At 48.2% G+C, this 24,993-nt stretch overlaps 1 protein-coding gene across 1 annotated transcript in view; it reads right to left on the bottom strand.

Annotated features, from left to right (window-relative positions):
* The window catches only part of MLLT6 (MLLT6, PHD finger containing), a 124,926-nt gene that overhangs the window by 58,199 nt on the left and 41,734 nt on the right, over positions 1–24,993 (bottom strand). Inside the window, exons 6-11 of the mRNA XM_075350101.1 lie at positions 19,112–19,220; positions 11,843–11,944; positions 10,816–10,911; positions 3,794–3,920; positions 3,074–3,517; positions 2,806–2,954 (exon numbers count right to left, since the gene is read on the bottom strand). Of these exons, the coding sequence (XP_075206216.1) occupies positions 2,806–2,954; positions 3,074–3,517; positions 3,794–3,920; positions 10,816–10,911; positions 11,843–11,944; positions 19,112–19,220 (1,027 nt within the window). The remainder of the gene's footprint in view (positions 1–2,805; positions 2,955–3,073; positions 3,518–3,793; positions 3,921–10,815; positions 10,912–11,842; positions 11,945–19,111; positions 19,221–24,993) is intronic.

Genomic DNA, 24,993 nt, shown 5'->3' with positions numbered 1-24,993 from the left:
GGGAGGGGGGGGGGGTCGACCGAGGGTGGATCGGCCCAGCCCTTCGGGGCAGGTGAGGCAAAAGGGCAACGGGACTCCATGAGTTTTCGGTTACCGAAGCGCCTGTCAGGCTTCTCCCTTTGCTTTGTGAGGATATCCTGAAACTCTGGGTTATCAGCGAAAACCTTTTGGGGTTTCCTTGCCCTCTTAAAAAAGACCACATGGTCTGTGGTAGTGGATGGGGGATCCTCCACATGCAGTGTTTGGTTGACTGCTGCTATAAGGGAGTCTATTGCAGTTTGATCATCTGGGGAGGATGAAACCAAAGAATCCTCCTGGTACAAAACAGCATTCTCCCTCCTCCAGCTCTTCAGAAGTAGTGGAGCGTGTGGGAGAGCCCTGTGTGCTCCCGAGGGAGAGTCATGGGGGCCATGAGAGAGTGCTGGAGACACCCGGCCGTGTGCTCTTTTCCTGATCCCTGCAACCGGTGAAGAATGTGCCCGGATTACCTCAGAAGGATCCTCCATAGGGGTATCCTCAGGCTGCGTGCCGTCCAGGGACCCAGAAGGGTGTGGAGAACGACATTGTATAGCCAGAACCAGGTTCTGTGACAGTTTTTCCCCATGGATTGGGACAGAAACTGTGCCCATTCCGGTGGGCTGGGAGCCCTAGGCTCTGGGCTGACGGTTGTGGCGGGGGGTCTTGGGGGGCTATAGGGGCACAGGAACCACAGAGAGAAGAGGTGTGTTTACGTGGTAGCTCAGCGTGGCAGGCAGTGCAGGCTGAATAGTAGACTATGTGAGCCTTAGCGCTCTTAGTGCCCTTAGAATTCTGCATGTTCCTAATAGGAGTATGCCAGGAGGAGCAAGGGTCAGCAGAGCTACAAGTGAAGCAAGTACCTCACCAGAATCAGCCGATGGCCATGCGTCCTCAGGAAGGAGTAAGCTCTGATTTGAGCTGTTACCTCTGTGTGGAATTCTTCGCACGCTTTCCTGGGGGGGGCTTATCGCGGCCGCGGGGGTGGGGGGGTGGGGCGGGGCTCAGCGCTAAAAGAGCGCCAAGAATAAGTCAGTGTGCCCCCCTGCTGTCGGTAGCAAAAAACGGCGGGAAGGGAGCTTCTGTGACATCTCCCTCCAGTCAGCACACAGCTTGTCACCGAAGGATAATCTCTGCCGGCTTTCTGCTATCAGAGCACGCAGCTGGAGCAAATAAACAGAGCAAATAAACCGTGTGAGTTTCTGAGCTCTGGGCCCTCCCCCCCCCCCACCGGTAAATTATGTGTGCAGATCCTCTGCAAACAGCGAGTGGTTCCCCCCCCCTCCTCCAGCCAGTACGCACCTAGGGAAAGAATTAACACTGTGTGTTCAGAATCCCTGGGGATCTCCTCCTTGCAATCAGCAAGGGACTTTCTGCACCATCTTTTCTCCCTTTGTCTGGGAAACCAGTCAGGGGGGATCTCACCTTAAACACTTCTTTAGTCCAGGCAGTGGGAATAGCAGAGTCAGCCTGCTGTGTCCGGTCACACAGTGCAATGCTCAACTCAGAGCCTGCAAAGAGGGGCTGAGAAATTGTGCTTCTGCCCTGGGCTCTGGAAAAGCGGTGTCTGTGGGACCCGTCGTCCATGTGAGATGCAGCCCAGGATCCAGTGTCACAGGAGGGGGTACGTGGAGTCAGCACTCATGATCGGTCCCAAAAGGAAACAGTCGCCCTCAAAAAATAACAAAACCTTGGAAGATGTGCCTCCTACAGACACTAAGCTAAAACTGGGCTTGCATGGCCCGGCCAGGGGGTGTATACTGCAGAGGAGCTATGCTTTTGCATCTACTTAGTGTCCTCCTATGGATAGGCAGCATAACACCCATGGTCCTGTGTCCCCCAATGAGGCGTCAGAGAAAATACCATTTCGACTCTCCCACGTCCTACTTATAGGAGTCCCATATGTAAGTTCACTCCATCTTGTGTAAATGGAAACAAACTGGACCTTGGTGTTTGTAAGTGTATGTATGTATATAGATATGTAAAAATAAATATTATACAGTGGAACCTTGGTTTATGAGAACAATCCGTTCTGGGAGTGTGCTTGTAAACCAAGTTACTTGTCTAGCAAAGCAAAGTTTCCCATAGGAAATAATGCACGCTCAGATAATTCGTTCCACAACCTGTTCGATGTCCCATCCTGGTCCTCTATTGTGCCATTCCACACATGCACAAATACACACAAACACACATTATGCTCACCTTACCTTCCCTCGCCAGCCTCCCGGTTCTTGTAGTTCGCCGCTACAGGATGTGTATCGGGTAACCATCGCGACGATGGAGGAACTTCCGCTGCCAGAGCGTTGACGTCAAAAGCTGGAGACGCTTACGTCTGATTGGCCAGCGCGCTGCCTTCGAGTAGCGGCTGACAGCGGACATTCCCCCATTGTCGCCGTGTGTGTGTGTGTGATTGGCCTCTGATTGGCCAGCGCGCTGCCTTCGAGTAGCAGCTGACAGCGGACGTTCCTCCATTGTCGCCATGTGTGTGTGTGTGTGTGTGTGTGTGTGTGTGTGTGTGTGTGTGTGTGTGTGTGTGTGTGTGTGTGTGTGTGTAGACTGCAAGTGCGGGTCAGAGCGTAGTGAAGGTACGGAACCGGAAGTGTGTCCGGTGAGTATTTGCTCATATGGCAAAGCTTGCTCGTAAACGGAGTTACAAATTTACAGCAAGCTTTGCTCCTATAGCGAAATGCTCGCAAACCGGGTTACTCGTAAACCGGAGGTTCCACAGTATATATTGTACGCCTATTTCACATTCTGTATCACACAGCATTTATTTCCCCAAGATCAGACCTGTGTAGTAGAAGTAGAAGAAGACGGGGTGATGGAGCAGCCTCTGCTGTATGGAGTAAGGGAGCTCTGGTGAGACAGGAGACTGGAGGGAAGTGGAGTGCTGCAGGCTGTCCTCACACAGATGGGGTCCTTATTACTGGTGTAGATGCCTGATGAGAAGAATACAAAGCATCAGCGGGAAAATGTAGTTCACCTGTCAAATTTACATTCACACTGGTTTAATCGCTGTGACAATCCCAACACCAATATTCAAGTGTTCTTATTATACCTGATGACATCAGGGGTGATTCCATGCTGACACTGTGCAAAGAAGATGATTGAGTATACTGCCGTGATGGCAAAGACAAGGCAGAGGAGACAATGCTGTGAGGTGGGTTGTTCTTGCTACCCCGAGGCCTCCCAGGACCATGCCTACTTTTTCGGTTTCCTTTATGCTTTTTCTCCCGTGGGGCCTCACTACCTTCTCTGCTCCATCTCTGTGGTCTATGATCACCAGAGGAGGCATCCCATGGTCGAGTATGAGTAGTTGAGTCACTTGAAAAGCGCATAATGGAGCCAAAGCTGGAGAAGGTGAGTTCTGGAGGAGAGGATGGTGTAGGTCTAGACGATCTTCCCACATCTTCATCCTCCTCTTCTTCCTCATCCTCCTCCTCTTCCTCCTGCTCTTCCAGTTTAGGGAATGTGACCAGTTCAGGGGGAGAGGAAGCACTACCTGCAATGTGAGATCTGATGAGTTCCAAAAATAATGATATCTTTACATAGTATGCTCACTCTCTCATAGAAATACAGAAAGCCACAAACATATGCAGCTACCTCTTCCTCAATTCTCCACTTGGCAGTTGTGTGACTCCCGTTCTGGAGATATTTAAGATGGGATCAACCTTTAAGCACATTTTGGTGGCAAACTAAATGGCTGAATATTAAACAGAACAGCACTTAAACTATTCAACCCTGACTATATATTAGAAAAAATTATTGTGATACATACCCACAGAGGAAGCACTGCCAGCTCCAGCAACCCCTTTGCCAATTCCAGTCTTTCGCCCTCTATGACTTGATGTTTTTTTTCCCTTCTCTGACCTTGAAACTTCTGGACTGTCTGTACTGCCTTCCAGCTGTATGGACCCAGAGCAAAATACAACATAAGGGAAATATAAAAATTCCAAAATTTGATCAGCTCACCTCAGCCAGAAAGAATCTCTCCGCACGGATCCTGGGGAGTAGACCAGGGGGTACACTTGTAAAGGCAGAAAGAAATCCAGCGATGTAGATTTTAAAACATCCAAGACTTTATTTTTTCATGTTAAAAAACATCCCACATGAGTACAAAATTAGAAAAAGTAAAACCGGAGACAAGTTACCAACGCCATCTCATTCGTGTCCAAACACAGACATGTTTCGGGACTGACTCCTTTCTCAATGTGTGTGTGAGAAAGGAGTCAGTTCCGAAAAATGTCTGTGTTTGGACACGAATGAGATGGCGTCGGTAAATTGTCTCCGGTTTTACGTTTTCTAATTTTGTACTCCTGTGGGATGTTTTTTAGCATGAAAAAATAAAGTCTTGGATGTTTTAGAATCTACATTGCTGGATTTCTTTCTGCCTTTATAAGGGAAGAAGGGAATTTTGTTTACTTACCGTAAATTCCTTTTCTTCTAGCTCCAATTGGGAGACCCAGACAATTGGGTGTATAGCTATTGCCTCTGGAGGCCACACAAAGTATTACACTTAAAAGTGTAAGGCCCCTCCCCTTCTGGCTATACACCCCCAGTGGGATCACTGGCTCACCAGTTTTAGTGCCAAGCAAGAAGGAGGAAAGCCAATAACTGGTTTAAAGACCAATTCAATCCGAGGAAACATCGGAGAACTGAACCATACCACATGAACAACATGTGTACCCGAAAAAACAGAAAAACCCCGAGAAAACAGGGCGGGTGCTGGGTCTCCCAATTGGAGCTAGAAGAAAAGGAATTTACGGTAAGTAAACAAAATTCCCTTCTTCTTTGTCGCTCCATTGGGAGACCCAGACAATTGGGATGTCCAAAAGCAATCCCTGGGTGGGTAAAAGAATACCTCATGATAGGGCCGTCAAACGGCCCTCTCCTACAGGTGGCCAACCGCCGCCTGAATGACTTATCTACCTAGGCTGGCGTCTGCCGAAGCGTAGGTATGCATCTGATAATGCTTGGTAAAAGTAAGTAGACTCGACCAGGTGGGTGCCTGACACACCTGCTGAGCCGTAGCCTGGTGCCGTAATGCCCAGGATGCACCCACGGCTCTGGTAGAATGGGCCTTCGGCCTTGAGAGAACCAGAAGCCCAGTAGAACTGTAGGTTTCAAGAATTGGTTCCTCGAGCCCCCGAGCAAGGGTGGATCTGGAAGCTTGCGACTGTTTACGCCGACCAGCGACAAGGACAAAGAGTGCATCCGGGTGGCGCAGGAGCGCCATGCGGGAAGTAGAACCTGAGTGCTCTCACCAGAACCAACAGATGCAAATCTTTCTGAAATTGATGGACTGGACGAGGACACAAAGAAGGTGAGGTGATATCCTGATTGATATGAAAATGGGATACCACCTTAGGGAGAAATTCCGGAACCGGACGCAGAACTACCCTGTCCTGGTGAAGGACCAGGAAGGGAGTTTGTATGAGAGCGTTGCTAGCTCGGAAACTCTCCTAAGAGACGAGACCGTTACTAGAAGGCCACTTCCCGTGAAAAACGGGAAGGGAGACATCCTTCAAAGGCTCGAAAGGCGGCATCTGGAGAGCAATTAGAACCTTGTTCAGATCTCAGGGCTCTAACGGCCGCTTGTACGGAGTGCTGAGAAGACAAACTCCCCGTAGGAACGTGCGTACCTGAGGAAGTCGTCGTTTCTGAAAAAATACAGATAGCGCTGAGACTTGTCCCTAAAGGGAACTGAGCGACAACCCATTTTCCTACCTAGATTGCAGGAAGGAAGGAAACATAGACGATGCAACCGGCCAGGGAGAAACACCCTGCGCCGAGCACCGAGATAAGAACATCTTCCACGTCCTGTGGTCAATCTTGGCGGACGTTGGTATGCTAGCCTGTCTCATGGTGGCAACCACGTCCTGAGGTAATCCTGACGACACTAGGTTCCAGGACTCAATGCCACACCATCCGGTTGAGGGCCGTAGAATTCAAATGGAAGAATGGCCCTTGAGACAGCCAGTCTGATTGGTCTGGTAGTGCCCCCGGTTAGCCTACCGTGAGGCACCACAGAACCGAGTACCACAACATCCTCGGCCAATTTGTAGCGACGAGGATGGCGCGGCCGCAGTCGGTCTTGATCTAGCGCAGTACTCTGGGCAACAATGCCAGAGGTGGCACCTAAGGTAGCTGGAACTGCGACCAATGCTGAACTAAGGCGTTTGCCGCCAGAGCTCGATGATTGTGAAACCGTGCCATGAAGCTGGCACATTGTTGTTGTGCCGTGACGCCATTAGATCGACGTCCGGCCTCTGTCAGCGGCGCCAGATCTCCTGAAACCCGTCCGGGTGAGGAGACCATACTCTTTCGGCCACACCTCAGCGACTTAGGAAGTCAGCTTCCTAGTTTCCACACTTGGGATGTGAATTGTGGATATGGTGGATGCCGTGTCTTCCACCCACATCAGAACCTGCCGGACTTCCTGGAAGGCTTGCCGGTTGCGCGTTCTTCCTTGGTGGTTGATGTATGCCACCGCTGTGGAGCTGTCCGACTGAAGTCGGATATGCTTGCTTTCCAGCCGCTGTTGGAAGGATTGTAGGGCAAGATACACTGCTCTGTGTTCAAGAACATTGATCTGAAGAGTGGACTCTTGCTGAGTCCACGTACCCTGAGCGCTGTAGTGGAGAAAAACTGCTCCCCACCCTGATAGACTCGCGTCTGTCGTAACTATCGCCCAGGACGGGGATAGGAAGGACCTTCTTTTTGACCAAGAGGTGAGAAGAAGCCACCACCGTAGAGATTCCTTGGCCGCCTGAGAAAGAACGACGACTCTGTTGAGGGACGTCGACTCCTCGTCCCATTGGCGGAGAATGTCCCATTGTAGTGGACGCAGTAAAACTGCGCGAAAGGAACTGCCTCCATTGCTACCATCTTACGTAGGAAGTGCATGAGGCGTCTCAATGTGTGCGACTGGTTCTTAAAGAAGAGCTTGCAGCCCGTAGTGAATGCTGTTTGTCTAGCGGCAGCTTCACTATGGCTGAGAGAGTAAGAAACTCTATGCCTAGATATGTTATCGATAGGGTCGGGGTCGGATCTGACTTTAAAAAGTTGATGATCCACCCAAAACTCTAGAGAGTCTCCAGCGCAACGTTCGGGCAGTGTTGGCATGTTTCCTAAGAGAGTGCCTTGACAAGTAGATCGTCTAAATACGGGACCACAGAGTGACCCTGAGAGTGCAGGACTGTGACTACTGCTGCCCTGACCTTGGCGAAGACCAGTTGGACTGTCGCTAGCCGGAAGGTAGAGCTACGAACAGAGGGTGTTCGTCTCCTATAACGAAGCGTAGAAACGCTAGTGCTCTGGATCAATCGGCACGTGTGGATAAGCATCCTTGATGCCTAATGATGCTAGGAAATATCCTTGGGACCTTGAGGCGATGACATGGCGGAGGGATTCCATCCGGAACCGCCTGGTGTCCACGAGCTTGCTGAGCATTTTTAGATCCAGAACGGGACGGAACGGCCCGTTGTTATAGGTACCGCAAAGAATTTGGGGTAAAAACCGTGACCTTGTTCCTGAAGAGGAACGGGGGTCATCACTCTTTCTGCCTATAGAGTGCACCCTGTTTGCAGAAGAGCAGCGGCCCGGCCGGGAGGTGGAGAAATTCTGAAGAATCGAGTTGGAGGACGAGAAGTGAGCTCTATCCTGTACCCGTGAGACAGAATGTCTCACACTCAATGGTCATTGACCTATGGCAGCTAAATATCGCCAAGGCGGGAGAGCCTGCTACCGACCGAGGCCGCAAGTCATGAGGAAGCCGCCTTGGAAGCGGGTTTTCAGACTGTCGCTTTTTTGGGCGAGACTGAGCCCGCTAAGAATCTTAGCTCCTCTGATCCTTTTGAGTCCACATTGGACGAGGAAAAATGGGACCTGCCCGAGCCTCGAAAAGGCCGAAAACCCTGACTGCCTCTTGCTCTGTTGGGGTTTGTTGTGTCCGGGCTGAGGAAAGGATGAATCCTTACCCCTGGACTGTTTGATGGTTACATCCAACGCTCACCAAACAGTCGGTCAGCAGAAAAAGGCAACTGGTTAGGCAACCTTTTTTGGAAGCAGAATCTGCCTTCCATTCACTTAACGAGCAGACCAGGCTCTGCTTAAAAACACGGAGTAGCGGAGGCTACCGCCGCACGGTTCGCAGAGTCCAGGACAACCTGAATCGCGTAAGAAACAAATGCAGACATTTGAGAGGTTAAGGATGCCACCTGCGGCACAGATGTACGTGTAACCGTGTCAATCTGTGTAAGACAAGCTGAAATAGCTTGGAGTGCCCCAAGGGAGAGAATGCCGGAGCCAACGGTGCGCCGACAGCCTCATAGATGGCTTTCGACCAGAGATCCATCTGTCTGTCAGTGGCATCTTTGAGTTTGCAGTTCCATCTCCCACTGCAACTATGGATCTAGCTACAAGCCTGGAGATTGGAGGATGCCGCTCGGGACATTGGGTCCAGTCCTTGACCAAGTGAGGGGACAGGGATAACGTGTATCCTAAGCCGTTTGGAGAAGCGCATATCTGGATAAGCGTGGTGTTCCTGGACTGCCTCTCTGAAGGCAGAGTGGTCCAGAAAAATACGTGAAGCTGACTCCTCCACTGGAGGAGCTGTGGGAAATAACCCACATTCTATAGATGGACGCTATAAGATTATTTACTATGGCGTCACAATCAGGTGTATCCAGATTGAGAGCGGTCTCAGGATCAGAATCCTGAGCCGCTACTTCCGCCTCATTACACAGCGAGTCCTTCTGTTAGGACCCTGATGAAACCGAGGCCGCTCATAGCGAGCCCACTTAGGCTGTCTGGGACTGACGTCCGTGCAGAGCCGTGACTCTGGGATGCGTGTGACATTCCCGGAGCTGTTAGTTATTCACACTGAGGGGGGCCATGGATCAATGATTCAACAGTGCCCATATTGTGAGAGACATGTCCGGACTGCTAGGCTTCTAGTATCATAGCCATAGTCTCAGAAAAACTGTCAGTAAATACTGCAGACACCGTCCTCATCCCCTGGCCATTAGTGCATACAATGGGAGTCTATGTACCTGCCGGCCGTATAGCCGTACATGCTGTACCAGCTGTATAGAAAAACATGTGGTTCTGCACCTTTGTTTTAGACAGAGAATATGCTGATAACTCCTCCGCATAATCCAGGAGGGTATATACAACGTGCGACCAAACAGTGCAATGTATATAGTACAAGCACATCTATAAGTGCACTTCTGCACTAGTGGGGTTAGCACCACAGGTGCTGCTTAACGCCTGTTACAGCGATTGTGTGACTATCAGAATGCCAGGGTCTTCCACACTTGTCTCTGTATCGTACAGAAACTGACACTAATGGCTGCCGGTGTCCTTGTAGAGAAGGAAGCCGTGGGCGTGCCTGAGAAAGTGCGGGAATCCGGATTCACAGTGCACACAGTGAGAGGGGTGGAGTATGCAAAACATACTCCAGCTCTCAGCTCTGCTCTATGCAGCGTCACGCCCCTACCCTGACTGTCAGGGCTGTGGGCGGTAACGAAGGGAGACTAGGCCCAGAAGCCGGGGACTCGAGTTAACAGCGCGGCCGCCGTAAAAGCGCGGGCCGCGCTGAAGTCCCCGGCGCACCACAAGTGCCAGCCGCGCCGCAGTTCCAGCGGCCGGCGCGACCGATTCATAGAAGTGGCCAGCGTCCCGCCCCTCTCCTGACTGGCAGGTCTGGGGGCGGGAACGAACGGAAGCAGGCCGCAAAAGCCGGGGACTCTAGTTATCAGCGCGGCCGCCGTAAAAGCGCGGGCCGCGCTGAAGTCCCCGGCGCACCACAAGTGCCAGCCGCGCCGCTGCCAGCGGCCGGCGCGACCGATTCCTGGAAGTGGCCAGCGTCCCGCCCCTCTCCTGACTGGCAGGTCTGGGGGCGGGAACGAACGGAAGCAGGCCGCAAAAGCCGGGGACTCTAGTTATCAGCGCGGCCGCCGTAAAAGCGCAGGCCGCGCTGAAGTCCCCGGCGCACTACAAGTGCCAGCCGCGCCGCAGTCCCAGCGGCCGGCGCGACCAATTCCCATAAGTGAGCCTGCTTCAGCAAAGCTGAATGAGGCCATGGCACAGGCGCCGCAGCGCTGATGTCCCCCGGCGCACTACAACACCCAGCATGCTGCGGTGTGAGCGCCAAATGCACGGGGACACAGAGTACCTTGAGGAAGCAGGGCCATGTCCCTGATGTACTCCGCTCCATCCAGCATCTTCTCCAGGGGCTGTAGATGGAGCACGGTCTCAGTGCCTGGAGACCGGTAAATCCCACTTCACCCAGAGCCCTGTAAAAAGGGATGGGGAAGGAATCAGCATGTGGGCTCCTGCCGCCGTACCCGCAATGGGTACCTCAACCTTACAAACACCTCCGACATACAGTGGGGTGAGAAGGGAGCATGCTGGGGACACTATATGTGTCCTCTTTTCTTCCATCCGACATAGTCAGCAGCTGCTGCTGACTAAAAAGTGGAGCTATGCGTGGATGTGTTGCCTCCTTCGCACAAAGCACAAAACTGGTGAGCCAGTGATCCCACTGGGGGTGTATAGCCAGAAGGGGAGGGGCCTTACACTTTTAAGTGTAATACTTTGTGTGGCCTCCAGAGGCAATAGCTATACACCCAATTGTCTGGGTCTCCCAATGGAGCGACAAAGAAATGTATGTACAGCAAAAAGATATGTTTACGCTTGAACTTTCAGATTACAGCCACTTCAATTAAGTCTCATCAAAATACAATAAAAGACCCTTGTATTAAAATATGAATGTGAAATAGTAAAAGAAAAAAATACCTTCTCTGTAGATATGGGTAACAAAGGAGGGGCAGTTATGTGACCTGGTGAATCGCGATGCTTCCGATGACGAATTCTTTCCTTGTCTTTGTGACTCTAAAAAATAATTAGAAAAAGTTTAAAAAGTTAATATAATGAAAAAAGAAAAAAGTAATCTCAATAAAACTTTATCCTTGTTCACATGCAAAGGGGCCCAACAGTTAGCTAAGAGCAGTACTTCAAAAATGTAATGTATAGTAGAAACAATTCTAATTTTAAGTTTATCTCCAGTTACATAACCTGACTACAACATTAAATAAGGACAGACTCTTACTTTTTTTTACTGGGCCCCTTGCTGTAGTTTTGATAAAATCACTTATCTGCTGCAGCTCTGCTAGTCTTCTCAATAATGAGCCTTGTATAACTCCGCCAACAACATTGACAGTTTTCTGCTTACACTGTGCATAGACAGAAAGCTGACATTTTACTCTATTTTATAGTAGAATTAGGAGACTTGAACCTGATACTATATATTACAATGTATGTAAAGTATGTAAAGCGCTATGGAATTAATAGCGCTATATAAATGAATAAATTATTATTATTATTATTATATTACAATACTACAGTATTGCAATATATAAGGAACTCTCACCTCTCCTATGGTGCTTAGCTTCATTAGAGGACCAAGATGGCAGCAACAGAGGTGTTCAGCAGGCTTGATCACTGATGTCATTTAAATGCCACTGTCAAAGATTGACAGTCAACATTTAAATGGTTAAACTACAGTGATACACAAATGCTTGGGTCGCTGCATTTAAAGGCAGATGCTTGCTATATAAAACAGCTGGCATCTACTTTGTATAAACCAGGCTCAGCTCCTGAGATTGTTTCATACATTCTTTATCGATGTATGATGAATATAATTTCATAAGTTGACAAGAGATTAATATCTATTGTGCGGTCTTAAAAACTCTACCTCCATCGAGGTAAGAGCTTAAGCACAAGCAATTAAAAACTGAACAAGCAAATCAGGCCAAAAACATACCCTTTTCTGTCGTTCACGATACAGTAGAGGCTTCTCTATAGAAGGAGAACCTGACCGGCTACACCGTCCTGGGATGAAAGGGCAAGGGAGGCGGGAGACTTTCTGAGTACAGGGAAAAAAAAAAGATCATATACTATGTTTGAATACAAAGCATCAGCAACATTAGTAATATTTTATTTATAGTATTGTAGATTTAATGTAAAAATGTATGATTGCCGAGAGCCCAACCCCCTGAGACTTCCATCGTTTATCAGAACTGGCATCATCAGCCTGTCAGGTACACCATGCCTACTATAACATCTATAGCACCAAGTAGGGAACTAGAAGACATACCAGTCTGGCTGCAGATCGATTTAGCAATGTAAAGAAAATGTATTTTTATTATGAAAATGCACATGCAAGAAAGCGCTGTTCCAGTCCTGTAACTCCTCACTAAATGCGGCCCCCTTGGCCTTGATTCACAGCTCAACTGCTCCAACATCCACTAGTTTCACCTGCATCTGTTGTGCTTTCCCAATCTATCACATGAGCAGTACTTTCCCGGATATTGGCAGCAGTCTTACTAGCATGTTGTACATCAGTGAAGCTGTTGCTCGCTGAAGGAAGAATACGAGCATATGCTGAGTGGAGAATGCATTGTGCATGCCTGAAATGTCAGTGCATATCAAAATGGTAGATTCTTCCATCAAAAACAAGGGGGCAGCATTAAATTGAGCACTTTCTAAGTTTAGGACTGCCCTTGAAGAATTTGCAAACTCATTTGCAAAAGGATGAAATAAGAAGATTTTAGGTACTCACAGTAAAATCTCTTTCTTGGAAGTTAGCTCTTCCCCAGTAGTATACAACCACCCACTGCACGGTGATAATCAGTTAGTGAGAAAGCAGTAGGAGATGCAACAGTAAGGTAAGAACATAATGAAGAAATGTAGTTAAACAGTAAAACATATAACAACTGAATACAAAGGCGGGTGCCGTGTCCCCCAATGAAGGCTCCAAGAAAGATTTTACGATGAATACCCAAATCTTCTTTTCTCTATCACTTCATTGGGGTACACAGAAAATCATGGGACGTCCTCAATCAGTCCCTTAGGATGGGCACAGGATAGTACCCTCAAGTCTGATCTCAAACCATGGCGGCCTGTTGGACCCTTCTACCAAAACTCCAATCTGACGAGGCGTAGGAGTGAACCTTGTAGAATCTTGTAAAGGAATGAATGGAAGACCAGGTAACAGCCTTCCATAACTGAGACAGGGGCTTGGTTACAGACAGCCCAAGAGGCCTCCACTGTGCGAGTGAAGAGGGCCATGACTTTGAGTGGGTGCGCTCTGTCCTTTATCCAGTATGCTTCCAAGATGGCAGACCACATCCAACGGGCAATGGTGGATCTGGAGGTGGGAAGTCCTCTGCAATGACCGTTCAGAATCACAGAGAGAGAGTCCATTCGTCTGAAGGAAGCCATTCTGGTAATGTAGAGGTAAAGTGCTCTCACAACGTCCAGCTTATGGAGCTACTGTTTCCAAGGGTGAGCAGGAGACAAAAAGAACGAAGGAACCACAATATGAAAGTGAAAGGAACAAACCACCTTAGGGAGAAAGGATAGAACTGAAAATAGGAACCACCGTGCACTGATGGCAGACCAGATAGGTGGAGTGACAGGAGAGAGACGCAAGTTTGGACACTAGCCTGATCGACGTGATGGCTACCAAGACCTGGCCATTGAGAGAGCTAAAAGACAGGCCAGAATCAAGACCCAAGTGTAGGAAGGACAACAGGGAAGATAAGGAAAGAAACATGGGAGCAATCTGATTGGTTTCACACCAGCAGAAGAAAGCCTTCCATGTGCAATGCTATATGTGAGAAGAAGAAGGCTTCCTCGCCTTGATCATGGTCTGGATGACCTGATCGGAGAGACCAGAGGAACTGAGAACTGCGGCTTCAGCAGCCTTGCTGTTAAATTGAGGGACTGAGAATTCTAGTGGAAGCAGGGACCCTGCAAAAGGACATCTGGGAGGTCAGGGAGTCTCCACAGGACGTCTGCGAGAAAGTAGGCTATTTTGCATACCAAGGTATTCTGGGCCAATCCGTGTCCACGACTATGACAGTGAAGCCTTCTGCCTGGGGGATCAGCGGTACAGGAGGAAACAGATATAGCAGGGAGAACTTGGACCAGGAAAATCGCAAAAGCGTCAGAGTTGAACACTAGAGTAAGATCTGGACACAACTAGGGAACTTTGTGGGTTAATCTGGAAGCTATTGAATTGACATCGTGTGTACCTATCTGAGGCACATCTGGTTGTAGACTGACAGGTTCAGGGACCATTCTCCAGCACTGATGCCCTTTTGGCACATGTGGACTGCGGAGATTGCTGGACCCTTCCGTTCGGCCCATGACAGGATCTGAGAAAATTCTGACATCACAGGCCGGCTTCGAGTTACTCCTGGGTGGCTGATGTATGCCCCATCCATGGCGTTGTCAGAGTGGATGTGGATAGGACGACCGAAGAGAAGGTCCTGCTTGTGAAGAGGAGCCAGGAGGATTGCTCTGAGCTCCAGGATGTTGATGAGAAGAGATGATTCCTGGGCATTCCATTGTACAGTAAAGTTCTGGAAGACAACTCAGGAGACTGGTGTCTGTCGTTCGGATCTTTCAGCAAAGAATCAGGGGGCATGGTCTCCACCATTCAAGGGCTTCTTGATCAGAGAAGGAAGTACTATTGGCTGGTCCAGTGAGTGAGTAGACCTTTCCCATCTTGATAGGAGAAAAAAATCTGAAGGGGGCGAGTGTGGAACTGAGCAAATAGAATGGCTTCGACTGTGGCTACCATCTTGCCCAGAACGCTTATGCAGAATTGAAAAGCATGGAGATGGATGTCTGAGAGGACAAATTCCTCTTACAGTGGCAGAGTATTTGTTTTTGAGGAGAAAGACTCTTGTCCGTGCAATGTCAAACAGAATTCCCAGAAAAATAATGCGTTGTGCCAGAATCAGAGACGACTTTGCTTTGTTGATGATCCAGCTGAGACAAGAAAGCGCATCCAGAGTAATCTGTGACATGCTAAGGGAGGTGGTGCTTTAATTAGGATGTTGTCCAGGAAAGGGATGCCTTTGGTCTGAAAAATAGCCATCATGGCTGCCATCACCTTCGTGAAAACCCTGGGCGCTGTGGATAGGGCAAACGGCAGTGCTCTGAACTGAAAGTGGGAGCCCTGAACTGCGAAATTCAGGCATCACTGGCGGGATGGAAAAATGGGTATGTGCAGATAGGCATCCTGAATGTCCACTAAACATATAAACTCCTTGGGCTCTATGGAGGCTATCACTGAACAGAGAGACTCCATCCTGAAGTGGCGGAGCTAGAGGCGTCTGTTTAACAACTTGATGTTCAAGATGGTGAAGGATGGAATGATCCTTCTTTGGGACCACAAACAGGTTTGAATAGAAACCTGACAAGCGTTCATGAGAAGGAAAAGGATTGACGACACCGGACCTGAGGAGAGAACAATGACTGTGAAAAACCCTGGGATGAGAGAGGGATCCTTTGAGGGGATACAAAAAAGCGAAAGTGAGGAAAGGTAGTAAACTATTTTGTAGCCGTAGGAAACAATGTCCCAAACCCAAGCATCGTTGACTACAGAGAGTCACTAGTCCGGAAATAGAAGTTGTTGACCGACCACCCACCCAGAGAGGGTTCCTGGGTAGGCACGCCCCGTCATGCTGAAGAGAATCTGTTGCATCTAAAAGGCTTGCCTTGATGCCTGCGAGGACGCCAGGAGGGAGCAGGCTTGGTTGTCTTTTTTCTTGGCAGATTGAAGACTTATCCTGGTGACTGTTGTGCCCGGATGAAAATTGGAGAAAGGAACAAAAAGAAAACAAACGTCTCTTGGGGGGTGGGCATTTCAGCTTCTGTTGTGGAAGAGGTGATTTTACCCTCGGTGGCATCCAAAATGATCTTGTTCAGTTTTCCTCTGAAAAGTCAGGAACCCTGGAAAGGGAGACTGATGAGGGACTTCTTAGATGCTGGGTCTGCGTTTCACTCCTTCAGGCATAAGATTCTGCAGATTGTGACAATATTGCTGGCCGAAAGGGCTTAGCAAGTGTCAGCGTCTATCCAGGGTAGGCAACTTGGTCCACTAGGTCCACCAGTTCGGAGGTGAGAGCCCCAGACAAGATGCCCTGGCAAAGGATCTTGGCCCAGGCGGAGACCCATGTGGATAGAGCCGATCCCGCGGCCTTGAAGGCAGACTATGCCAGAGTCACAGTGTGCCTGTGAGAGGGGTCTTTGAGGGAAGCCCCATTTCACAGAGGAAGGATTTTGTTAGTGGAGAGTCGGGAGACTGGGGGATCCACTAAAAGAGACTCTGCCTATCTTTGAAAAAGATCAGATGCAAATGGTATAGAACTTCCATGTGTTTATGTTTTTGGAAACATTTTTCCAAATGCTCCCATTACCTGGCAAAAATTTGGTTGAATTCTTCATGGTTAGCGAAAACGGGAGGCAGTCATAACTTTTTGAACAGTACGGAGTGTTGAGATTAAACTGGATCCTCATCCTTAACATTGAGGGTCTGATTAACGGCTATAATCAGATTATTCACCATATAACAAAGCTTAAAAATTTGATCGGACTCTAGATCAGAATCGGAGTCGTATCAGTGGTTTGACTCCTGAGCCACAGCAGTGTTGGAGGAAGGAGAATGAGAAAACGATGCCGTCATGGAAGAATGAAGGTATGGGAGACCTTGAAGAAGAATTTGTGTGAACTTGCTTCTTGGATCTCCTGCCAGTGGTCTGCTAAATCGGCGTTGAGGAACTGGGGAGTTCAACTCACCCTGTGAATCGAGTTGGACTCCTGTGGCGATGGCTGGATTAGGTAGCCATTCCATGACCGAAACCAAGGCCTAGGATACCTTGGTTAGGTCAGCGACTCACTGCAAGAGAGCCGCGGCCACTCGGGAGCTCCTGAGGGGTTGGCTTGGTGGGTGGACTACAGTTTGGGCAGAGGACCGAGGCCTGATCCTAAGGAAACGTCTTGTGGCAAGAGGAACAGGCAAAGTGAAGGACAAGAGCCAGAGAGTGGGATTAAGGTTCCTTGAGGTTAAGCATAGAAAGAAGTTATGTTCTAGAGGGAATGATGCTGTGGAAGAGCTGCCCCTAGGTGGCAGACCTTACCCTGATTCAGCAGATTGGATCCCTATAGTGCTGAAAAGGCTGTGGCTTTGGGGCAGGAAAGGACTGCTGGTGCTGGGAGTCCAGCTTGCAGGAGGGGGACAGAGGCTGCAGGTGCAGAGAAAGCGTGGAGCGGAAGATGGCGCCGAGCAGGAGGCAATGTAGGCGCCGAAAAAAGGGGGTGGCAAGGCAACTATGAAAAGCGTGCAGGGAGCCCAAGCGCCGTGAGAGAGCGATGCGCTATGATAGGCAAAGTGCAATGGGGGGATGAGGAAGGGAGCGCAGGCGTGGCTGATTGGCTGAGTGATTGGGGCATGTCCTGACCGCAGGAGTAGGGCACAATGAAAAAGTGGCCTAAATTAGAGAGCCAGGCTGCAAGGCAGAACTGGGGCAGTGTGGAGAATTGAGCTAACAGCAGAAAGGGGTAAACCTCAGTCCCATCTTAAAAATAAAAACTTTAAAGGATTATTATTGTAATTATCTACAAATAAAAAGCCTTTTTCTTTATCGAGGCACCCCATAGCTCAGGACCAAGGGCAGGGAGTACCTGTCCTGAAAGCCCTGGAATCCATATTTGGAGTACACTGAGGAAGACTGTCTTCAGGCATTCCGGACACTGTCTTTTGGGCAGCTGGAAGGTACTGGATTTGTCTTCCCTCCCTGCACATCAGACTCTGAAAGGTGAGAGGGTAGTGGAATGGTGATAAAGGACTGACCACCAGGGAGCCCCAAACACTCTTGATGTTTTAGGGGGTTAGGGTCCTGCTGGATGGATCAAAGAGACAACAGTAGTGATGCAACCCCACACAGTGCTCTCGGTCTCTTGGGGGGAGGGTCAACAGAGTGACAACTCCCTTCTGGTACCCAATCACAAGCTGAATCAGAAAAAAAAGGGAAATCATTAATAAGACAACAAATTTAAGGTAGAAGCAGAGCTGAAAGCAGCCCCGTGTCTGCCTCCTACTGACTCTAAGGTAAAACTGATTATCTCTGTGCCAGTTGGTGGGTGTATACTACTGCAGAGGAGCTAACTTTTTTTGCACAGTGTGAGAAGCATAGTGGCAGAAGCAAACACCAATGGTCTTCTGTGACCTTTAATGAAGTGATAGAGAAATTACTTTTCTTTTTATGCCTAATGAATCTACAGCCACAAAAGGTGCACTTGTCTTAAAGTCCCCTATCCGGTGATGTTATTATTCATAAACCTTCTGGCAAATTCTATGAAAAATGTTTAGTCCCTTTTACATCATACTGTGTAAAATTAGAAGGGGTTGTCCAGTCTAAATCCACAAGTCTGCAGTCACTACGTGACTGCAGACTTGTTAATCCTCATATCGTACTGACTGTACACTGTGAGGATTCACCAGTGTCAAAGCCGGGAACAGCGGTCACATGGCCACGAGTGTTCGATATTCATGCTCCCGGCCAGAAAGCAACTAGATGGGATCTTGCTCAATGTAAGTGCATTGAGCGAGGCAGAGTCCATATAGTCGAATTCTGGCCAGGAGTTTGGATAGCGCAAACTCGTAGGCGCAAAAACACCGTTTCACGCTCTGACACTGGCGAATCCTCACAGTGCGTGACTGCAGATTTGTGGATTTAGACCAGACACCCCTTTAATCTACATAAAGTTGAGCAATTTTCTAAAGACATTGCTTTACTCGTCTTATAGCGGCCCTGATTGACAGCCTGTATATTAATTTTGTATTCACAATTCCGAGCTGAAACCATTCCAGCAGTTCTGCACAGAACTTTTTCTTAGCATCTGCATTTTGATGTAGGAAAAATAACTGTCTTATTGAATTATGGGATGCTAAGTGTTGCTTGTTGACTGCAGAAATGTGAATGCGGTATTTACTGCTGCTGATAGTTTGATAGTCCAACAGCCTATAGAGGATTGATAACCATGAAGACATGGGGAATTAGAAATATTACAGATAATCCTGTTGTAGGTCTGGAAAGGTCCTACTAAAGAATAAAGCCATTAACATTTGATCAGGGGATTACGAGTAAAGCAATTTTGTAAATCATTTTATACTAAATTTTAACTTTACTGTGCAGATAGATAAACTAGTAATGTAAGAATAAGTGGAGACATGTACCTGCGGATCTCTCACCATCTTGTTATAGTGGTATTTGCAGTATCCAATATACTTGACGTTGTCCACCTCCTGAGCCTCCTCTTCACATAACAGACCAGCCATCTGAGCACTATGATAAAAAGAAGGGAATTTTGTTTACTTACCGTAAATTCCTTTTCTTCTAGCTCCTATTGGGAGACCCAGACAATTGGGTGTATAGCTTCTGCCTCCGGAGGCCACACAAAGTATTACACTTTAAAAAGTGTAACCCCTCCCCTCTGCCTATGCACCCTCCCGTGCATCACGGGCTCCTCAGTTTTGGTGCAACAGCAGGAAGGAGGAAACTTATAAATTGGTCTAAGGTAAATTCAATCCGAAGGATGTTCGGAGAACTGCAAACCATGAACCAAAAGAACAATTCAACATGAACAACATGTGTACACAAAAGAACAACAGCCCGAAGGGAACAGGGGCGGGTGCTGGGTCTCCCAATAGGAGCTAGAAGAAAAGGAATTTACGGTAAGTAAACAAAATTCCCTTCTTCTTTGTCGCTCCATTGGGAGACCCAGACAATTGGGACGTCCAAAAGCAGTCCCTGGGTGGGCAAAAGAATACCTCGATAAAAAGAGCCGTAAAACGACCCCCTCTTACAGGTGGGCAACCGCCGTCTGAAGTACTCGCCTACCTAGACTGGCGTCTGCCGAAGCATAGGTATGCACCTGATAGTGTTTCGTGAAAGTGTGCAGACTAGACCAGGTAGCTAGTTTTACCCAAGTCCAATTACTATACACACTTCAGTTACACTGAACCAACACTACTTGGTACCGTTTTACTGGCCAAGAAAGAAGTGAATCAATATGATTTTCCATCAATTATTTATTTTATTATCAATAAATTCAAACCATTATAATATCAAACAAGAGAGCCGCCAGGGGGACACATGGTTCCAGAATGTGGATAAATAAACATCCTGCTCATTATGACACTGTACAATATCCGCACTATGCATAGGGATATCAATATTAAATATCAAATATCATCACCTATTCTGTTATCGTACTGTGTTCCAGACTATAGGTACATAAACATCCTACTCATTATGACTGTACAACATCCATGTATAGAAACATCAATATTAAATATTAAATCATACCATCACCCATTCTGCTACCATGCTGTGTCACACATCACGGGACATAAGGTCTATTTATTATTGTTACTACTAAGGGTAGTGGATATAGCTACCAATACCAGGAGGGTATATACCCCTTATCCAATATTCCACCAAATTTACCTAGGCCCCTATGGGTATTCCCATCATGTGAGAAACACGCCTGGCAGCAGAAAAGGTTTCATCCGATCCAATAAGTATAACACAGCACCAATCACTGAATATAGACTGCAAACAGTTGTTATTATAGAAAAATAAACATCCTACTTATTATGACACTGTACAGTATCCATACCATGTGTAGGAATATCAATATTAAATATTAGATCATACCATCACCCATTCTGTTACCTGCTGTGTCACACATCACGGGAAATATGGTCTATTTATTGTTACTACTAAGGGCAGTGGATATAGGTTCAAATTCCGGATGGGTATATGAACCCCTTATCCAATATTCCACCACATTTTCTTAAGCCCTTATGGGTATTCCCAACATGTGAAACACGCCCGGCAACAGAAGAGGTTTCATCTAATCCAATAGGTATAACACAGCACCAATCCCTAAACATAGATTACAAACAATTGTTACCATCAAAAGCAGCGTTTACTTACATTAAACGGTATATTACAGGGCACAACTATTGGGGGGTTGTTAATATATAAGCACGAAGGTTTCCCCACCTTGACACGCCCTCTTTTGACAAAGCGTGAGGCGAAACGTGCGTTAAGGGTGGAGGGGCACATGGCCAGATAATATACCGTTTAATGTAAGTAAACGCTGCTTTTGATGGTAACAATTGTTTGTAATCTATGTTTAGGGATTGGTGCTGTGTTATACCTATTGGATTAGATGAAACCTCTTCTGTTGCCGGGCGTGTTTCACATGTTGGGAATACCCATAAGGGCTTAAGAAAATGTGGTGGAATATTGGATAAGGGGTTCATATACCCATCCGGAATTTGAACCTATATCCACTGCCCTTAGTAGTAACAATAAATAGACCATATTTCCCGTGATGTGTGACACAGCAGGTAACAGAATGGGTGATGGTATGATCTAATATTTAATATTGATATTCCTACACATGGTATGGATACTGTACAGTGTCATAATAAGTAGGATGTTTATTTTTCTATAATAACAACTGTTTGCAGTCTATATTCAGTGATTGGTGCTGTGTTATACTTATTGGATCGGATGAAACCTTTTCTGCTGCCAGGCGTGTTTCTCACATGATGGGAATACCCATAGGGGCCTAGGTAAATTTGGTGGAATATTGGATAAGGGGTATATACCCTCCTGGTATTGGTAGCTATATCCACTACCCTTAGTAGTAACAATAATAAATAGACCTTATGTCCCGTGATGTGTGACACAGCATGGTAGCAGAATGGGTGATGGTATGATTTAATATTTAATATTGATGTTTCTATACATGGATGTTGTACAGTCATAATGAGTAGGATGTTTATGTACCTATAGTCTGGAACACAGTACGATAACAGAATAGGTGATGATATTTGATATTTAATATTGATATCCCTATGCATAGTGCGGATATTGTACAGTGTCATAATGAGCAGGATGTTTATTTATCCACATTCTGGAACCATGTGTCCCCCTGGCGGCTCTCTTGTTTGATATTATAATGGTTTGAATTTATTGATAATAAAATAAATAATTGATGGAAAATCATATTGATTCACTTCTTTCTTGGCCAGTAAAACGGTACCAAGTAGTGTTAGACCAGGTAGCTGCCTGACACACCTGCTGAGCCGTAGCCCGGTGCCGCAATGCCCAGGACGCACCCACGGCTCTGGTAGAATGGGCTTTCAACCCTGGGGGAAGTGGAAGCCCAGAAGAACGGTAGGCTTCAAGAATCGGTTCCTTGATCCATCGAGCCAAAGTTGACTTGGAAGCCTGCGAACCCTTACGCTGGCCAGCGACAAGGACAAAGAGCGCATCTGAACGGCGCAGGGGCGCCGTGCGAGACACGTAGAGCCGGAGTGCTCTCACTAAATCTAACGAGTGCAAATCCTTTTCACATTGGTGAACTGGATGAGGGCAAAATGAAGGTAAGGAGATATCCTGATTGAGATGAAAAGAGAATACCACCTTAGGGAGAAATTCCGGAACAGGTCGCAGAACCACCTTATCCTGGTGAAAAACCAGGAAGGGGGCTTTGCATGACAGCGCTGCCAGCTCCGACACTCTACGGAGCGATGTAACTGCCACTAGAAATGCCACCTTCTGCGAAAGACGTGATAAAGAGACCTCCTGCAGCGGCTCGAAAGGTGGTTTCTGAAGAGCCGTCAGCACCCTGTTAAGGTCCCAGGGTTCCAGCGGACGCTTGTAAGGTGGGACTATGTGGCAAACTCCCTTCAGGAACGTGCGGACCTGCGGAAGCCTGGCTAGACGCTTTTGAAAAAGAAGGGAATTTTGTTTACTTACCGTAAATTCCTTTTCTTCTAGCTCCTATTGGGAGACCCAGACAATTGGGTGTATAGCTACTGCCTCCGGAGGCCACACAAAGTATTACACTTTAAAAAGTGTAACCCCTCCCCTCTGCCTATACACCCTCCCGTGCATCACGGGCCCATCAGTTTTGGTGCCAAAGCAGGAAGGAGGAAACTTATAAATTGGTCTAAGGTAAATTCAATCCGAAGGATGTTCGGAGAACTGAAACCATGAACCAAAAGAACAATTCAACATGAACAACATGTGTACACAAAAGAACAAACAGCCCGAAGGGAACAGGGGCGGGTGCTGGGTCTCCCAATAGGAGCTAGAAGAAAAGGAATTTACGGTAAGTAAACAAAATTCCCTTCTTCTTTGTCGCTCCATTGGGAGACCCAGACAATTGGGACGTCCAAAAGCAGTCCCTGGGTGGGTAAAAGAATACCTCGATAAAAAGAGCCGAAATAACGGCCCCCTCTTACAGGTGGGCAACCGCCGCCTGAAGGACTCGCCTACCTAGGCTGGCATCTGCCGAAGCATAGGCATGCACCTGATAGTGTTTCGTGAAAATGTGCAGACTCGACCAGGTAGCCGCCTGACACACCTGCTGAGCCGTAGCCTGGTGCCGCAATGCCCAGGACGCACCCACGGCTCTGGTAGAATGGGCTTTCAGCCCTGAAGGAATCAGAAGCCCAGAAGAACGGTAGGCTTCAAAAATCGGTTCCTTGATCCACCGAGCCAAGGTTGACTTGGAAGCCTGCGACCCCTTACGCTGGCCAGCGACAAGGACAAAGAGCGCATCAGAGCGGCGCAGTGGCGCCGTACGAGAAATGTAGAGTCTGAGTGCTCTCACCAGATCTAACAAGTGCAAATCCTTTTCACGTTGGTGAACTGGATGAGGACAAAAAGAAGGTAAGAAGATATCCTGATTGAGATGAAAAGAGGATACCACCTTCGGGAGAAATTCCGGAACCGGACGCAGAACCACCTTGTCCTGGTGAAACACCAGGAAGGGGGGCTTTGCATGACAGCGCTGCTATGTCAGACACTCTGCGGAGTGACGTGACTGCCACTAGGAAGACCACCTTCTGCGAAAGGCGTGAAAGAGAAATATCCTTCATTGGCTCGAAGGGTGGTTTCTGAAGAGCCGGTATCACCCTGTTCAGATCCCAGGGTTCTAGCTGACGCTTGTAAGGAGGGACTATGTGGCAAACCCCCTGCAGGAACGTGCGTACCTGAGGAAGCCTGGCTAGACGCTTTTGAAAAAACACAGAAAGCGCCGAAACTTGTCCCTTAAGTGAACCGAGAGACAACCCCTTTTCCATTCCGGATTGAAGAAAGGACAGAAAAGTGGGCAAGGCGAATGGCCAGAGAGTAAAAACCCTGATCAGAGCACCAGGATAAGAAGATCTTCCACGTCCTGTGGTAGATCTTGGCGGACGTTGGTTTCCTGGCCTGTCTCATAGTGGCAATGACCTCTTGAGATAACCCTGAAGACGCAAGGATCCAGGACTCAATGGCCACGCAGTCAGGTTGAGGGCCGCAGAATTCAGATGGAAAAATGCCCTTGAGACAGCAAGTCTGGCCGGTCTGGTAGTGTCCACGGTTGGCCTACCGTGAGATGCCACAGATCCGGGTACCACGACCTCCTCGGCCAGTCTGGAGCGACGAGGATGGCGCGGCGGCAGTCGGATCTGATCTTGCGTAACACTCTGGGCAGCATCGCCAGAGGAGGAAATACATAAGGCAGTTGAAACTGCGACCAATCCTGAACTAACGCGTCTGCCGCCAGAGCTCTGTGATCTTGAGAACGTGCCATGAATGCCGGGACCTTGTTGTTGTGCCGGGACGCCATTAGGTCGACGTCCGGCTTCCCCCAGCGGCAACAAATCTCTTGAAACACGTCCGGGTGAAGAGACCATTCCCCTGCGTCCATGCCCTGGCGACTGAGAAAGACTGCTTCCCAGTTTTCTATGCCCGGGATGTGAACTGCGGAGATGGTGGAGGCTGTGGCTTCCACCCACAGCAGAATCCGCCGGACTTCCTGGAAGGCTTGCCGACTGCGTGTGCCGCCTTGGTGGTTGATGTATGCCACCGCCGTGGCGTTGTCCGACTGAATTCGGATCTGCCTGCCTTCCAGCCATGGCTGGAACGCCTTTAGGGCTAGATACACTGCCCTTACCTCCAGAACATTGATCTGGAGGGGGGACTCTGGCTGAGTCCATGTACCCTGAGCCCTGTGACGGAGGAAGACTCCCTGACAGACTCGCGT

The sequence above is a fragment of the Anomaloglossus baeobatrachus genome, chromosome 5 (assembly GCF_048569485.1).
Source record: "Anomaloglossus baeobatrachus isolate aAnoBae1 chromosome 5, aAnoBae1.hap1, whole genome shotgun sequence".
NCBI classification, from domain to species: domain Eukaryota; kingdom Metazoa; phylum Chordata; class Amphibia; order Anura; family Aromobatidae; genus Anomaloglossus; species Anomaloglossus baeobatrachus.
The sequence above is the reverse complement of the archived record's forward strand: the minus strand, read 5'-3'. Positions and strand labels throughout refer to the sequence as shown.